General features: G+C 67.4%; 1 protein-coding gene across 1 annotated transcript in view; it reads left to right on the forward strand.

Annotated features, from left to right (window-relative positions):
- The window catches only part of LOC103249236 (trinucleotide repeat-containing gene 18 protein-like), a gene marked incomplete at both ends in the record, with an annotated part of 51,420 nt that overhangs the window by 1,675 nt on the left and 45,608 nt on the right, over positions 1–4,137 (forward strand). The window contains 3 exons of the mRNA XM_021707467.1: positions 906–922; positions 1,172–1,589; positions 3,022–3,996. Coding sequence (XP_021563142.1) covers positions 906–922; positions 1,172–1,589; positions 3,022–3,996 — 1,410 coding nt within the window. The remainder of the gene's footprint in view (positions 1–905; positions 923–1,171; positions 1,590–3,021; positions 3,997–4,137) is intronic.

Raw genomic sequence — 4,137 nt, forward strand, 5'->3', positions numbered from 1 at the left:
CTGGTGGTGAGTCGGGGAGGACGAGGTGGACAGGCCGACCCGTAGAAGCTCCGGTTCCGGGCTTGGGGAAAAAGTGGCAGAGGGGTGGGCGGGTGGTCACGGGGGCTTCCTGGAGGAGGCCGCGCTGGAACAGAGACCCAAAGGAGTCAGCCATGAGGAGCCCCCCAGGCAGAGAGAACAGCGCGCAGAGGCCCCGGGGTGGATGGAGCCTGACGGGGTGTGGGGAGCCCTGGGGAAGCCAAAGCAGAGAGGAAGCCTGTGGTCTGGGGGAGTTTGGATTGGACTCCGAAGGGGTCCAGGTGGGCTCCCAATGTGGCCCAAACCCAGCCCGGCCCTGCCTTCTAGGAGGAGGTCTGGCTGGCATTGCCCGAGTTGCCTGGTCCCATAAGATGGGGGACAGGAGGGTTCCCCACGTGTGGCTGGATTCTGAAAGCCCACAGTCCTCCTGCCTCCTCGAAGGTGTTCTGGGATGTCCCTTGCTTGGCCTTGCCACTTCCCTCGTGCAGTGGCCGCTCTGGAGAGGACAGCCCAGGCGGCTCTCGCAGCCGCTCTTAGTTCTGAGCCCCGGGTCTGAATCTTAGCCCTGCTGGGCCTGGCTGTGTGCCCTTGGGCAAGTGCCTTCACCTCTCTGGGCTTCAAGTTTACGCCTCCAAGAAACAGATGCTAGTCTCCCAGTGCTGGGCATACTGACTGCCTGGTCTTGCGGCTTTGGCTGTCACGGAGCCAGTGGCCTCCCAGTTCCTCATCCAGGCTCCTCCTGTCCCCTTCGGAGGGCTTTGAGACCCAGCACGGACAATGCAGTCAAGTGCTTGTCAGGGAGTGAGCACCCCGTGAAGGCAGCTACCCTAATGCCGTCAAGAGGCTGGGGCGGCCCCTTCCTCTTCAGGGGCCTCATGGCTCCATAGGCCACCCATCCCCGACCGTGAGGGTCCCTGTGGGGGGATGGAGGTCTCCCATCGGCCCTGGTCCAAGGGGACCCGCAGGGGTGTCCCCCGCCCCCCCGCAGTTCTGTGGGGAATGCCACCCCTGTGACACGCACAGCAGGACGGGAAGGGGCCGGCGGCCTGGACCTGGGCCCAACTGGGGTTCTCCCTGGGCTGGGGCCCCCGGGCCGGGGCGGGGCCGGGGGCGGCTCCTGCCACCCTGACCCCGCCCTCCGGCCGGTCTCCAGCAGGAGCGCCTGAAGGCCCAAGAGCACCGGGTGGAGCTGGAGGAGAAAGTGGGCAAGCGGGGCCTGGAGGCCGCGAGCAAGGCCAGCCTGACCGCGGCGGGCCCCGGGCTGCTGTCCCGGAAGCCCCCCGGGCCCACAGGCAGCTACGGCAAGGCTGTGAGCCCGCCGCTGTCTCCCCGTGCATCCCCCGTGGCGGCCTTGAAGGCCAAGGTCATCCAGAAGCTGGAGGACGTGGTCAAGCCGCCCGCGTACGCCTACCCCGCCACCCCCAGCTCCCACCCCAGCAGCCCGCCGCCCGCCTCACCCCCACCCACGCCCGGCCTCACCCGCAAGGAGGAGGCGCCCGAGAACGTGGTGGAGAAGAAGGACCTGGAGCTGGAGAAGGAAGCCCCCAGCCCCTTCCAGGCCCTGTTCTCAGGTAGGACGCCAGCCCCGCCTCACGCTGGTCGTTCGCGTGCTCGCTCGTCCACTCGTTCTGTCTCTGCTGAGCACCTGCTGCATACCGGGCCCAGGCCCGATCCCGGAATGGATGCAGAAGCGAGCACCGGACTCGCTTGTCCAAGATGCAGCCTCTTCCCAGGCCCTCCTCAGCGTCGTGGCCGGGGAAGTGGGTGCCATGGTTGAGCCGGGGCGTTCTGAGCGTGAAGCTGGGCCAGCCCTGCGAGGTACTCAGCACACAGTTGGCACTGGGTGCTCAGCTTAGTACTGACAGCGCAGAGACGCCCACCCTGGGCAGCGATCCCCCCACCCCAGGTGCTGCGGTCCTGTGGGCTCTTGCCGTGCCCCGTGTCAGCGGGGACCTGCGGCAGGTGGCTCTGGTGGCTGGGACTTGCACCCTGCCTCCCCGGGGCCTGTGAGGAGTGTGAACTCGCACCTGGGAGGACTCGGGTTCCTGCTCGGATCCCGGCACAGTGCTGTGTGAGCTCAGCCAGTGACTGCCCCTCTCTGGGGAGACTTGGCCCGAGGCTCGTGCCAGTGGCCAAGCCCGAGCCTGGCTGCGGGGGTGCTGTACCCTTCTCTGGGGTTCTCTCGAGACTCATGGCCCACCTGGCTCTGTGAGGGCTCTAGGAAAGGGGCGGAGTTGGCTGTACACAGCCCTTGCTTTCTGGGAGAGGACACTCGGGACAGAGCCCCGTGTCACCCTCAGTTTTCCTTTTTTTTTGAGTTGGGGTCTCACTCTGTCGTCTAGGCTGGAGTGCAGCAGCACGCTCCCGGCCACTGCAGCCTCGACCTGCTGGGCTCCGGTGATCCTTCCGCCTTTCCTTTTTTCTTGAGTTGGAGTCTCACTCTGTTGCTCAGACTGGAGTGCAGTGGCCGCTCCCAGCCACCGCAGCGTCGACCTGCTGGGCCCCAGCGATCCTTCCGCCTCAGCCTTCCGAGTAGCCAGAACTACGGGCGCACACTCCCACGTCTGGCTGATTTTTGATTTATTGTAAAGACGAGGGCTCACCAAGTTGCCCGAGAGGGTCTCGAACCCGCTGGCTCAGGCGGTCCACTCGCCTCGGCCTCCCAAAGACTGGGATTACAGACTGAGCCACCAAGCCCGGCTAAGGTCATTTCTTTGTAGACCTCATCGAGCATTTGTTTGTGGCCCAGCCTTGTGCTGGGTACTTGGATGTGGGTGGAGAGAGAGAGACCACACAAACCTGGGGCCAAGATGGTGGCTGATGTTCTCTGCATGGCCCAGGCAGGCAGACGGGCCCTGGGCCTTCTCAGATCCCGCTGGGAAGGTCCCGGCCCTGCCGCTGGTCAGGCAGAGGGTGTCTGTCGTGGGTGGCCAGCAGGTGCCGGTGGGGACGTGGGGGTATTCGCCCCTGGGGCCCCCACACTGACCCCCGTGTCCTTGGCAGACATCCCACCCAGGTACCCGTTCCAAGCCCTGCCACCACACTACGGGAGGTCCTACCCGTTCCTGCTGCAGCCCGCGGCGGCTGCCGACGCTGACGGTCTGGCCCCCGACGTGCCGCTCCCGGCGGATGGGCCCGAGCGCCTGGCGCTCTCCCCCGAGGACAAGCCCCTCCGCCTGTCCCCCTCCAAGATGCCCGAGCCGCTGCAGGAAGGCCCAGAGGAGGAGCCGCTGGCCGAGCGGGAGGTGAAGGCGGAGGTGGAGGACATGGACGAGGGCCCCGCAGAGCTGCCGCCCCTGGAGTCGCCCCGGGCCCTGCCTGCGGTGGAAGCCATGGCTGCCCCCAGCCCTGCCGGCAGCTGCGGAGAAGCCCTGCTGGAGGCCCAGGCGCTGGGTGCCCCCGGGCAGGGGTGCACGGAGCCCCCCGAGTGCCCAGACTTTGTGGAGGGGGCCGAGGCGCGGGAGGACTCACCGGGCCGGACAGAACCGTGCGTGGCCGTCCTGGACCTTGGGGGGCGGCCGACGCCCGAGGCGCTGGTGGAGGCCAAGGAGGAGCCCGTGGAGGTGCCCGTGGCAGAGGTGGTGCCCGAGGAGGGCCTAGCCCAGGCGGCCCCGAGCGAGCCCCGGCCCAGCCTGGAGTTGTCTGACTGTGAGGTGCCCCCCGCCGAGGGCCAGTGCTCAAGCCTGGAGCCCCAGGAGGCCACACCCGTGCCCGGCGACCCCTGCTACCTGGACGAGGCGGGCTCCGACCAGTTCCTGCCTGGCCTGGAGGACCCTCTGGCCGGCATGAACGCCCTGGCAGCGGCCGCGGAGCTGCCCCAGGCCAGGCCTCTGCCCTCCCCGGGCGCGGGGGCCCCGGCCTCGGAGAAACTGGAGGCGGCTCCGAGCCTGGCCCTGGAGCAGAGCTTCCTGCACGGCATCACCCTGCTGAGTGAGATCGCAGAGCTGGAGCTTGAGAGGAGGAGCCAGGAGGTGGGAGGTGAGTCCGGCAGAGAGTGTTTTCCAGAAGCTGAGAAACAATCGTTTGGTTTCTTTTTTGGGTTGGAGTCTCACTCTGTTGCCCAGACTGGAGTGCAGTGGCCGCTCCCGGCCATCGCAGCCTCGACCTGCTGGGCTCCGG

Source organism: Carlito syrichta, unplaced genomic scaffold, assembly GCF_000164805.1.
Source record: "Carlito syrichta isolate Samal-C Ts95f unplaced genomic scaffold, Tarsius_syrichta-2.0.1 Scaffold118020, whole genome shotgun sequence".
Lineage (NCBI taxonomy): Eukaryota > Metazoa > Chordata > Mammalia > Primates > Tarsiidae > Carlito > Carlito syrichta.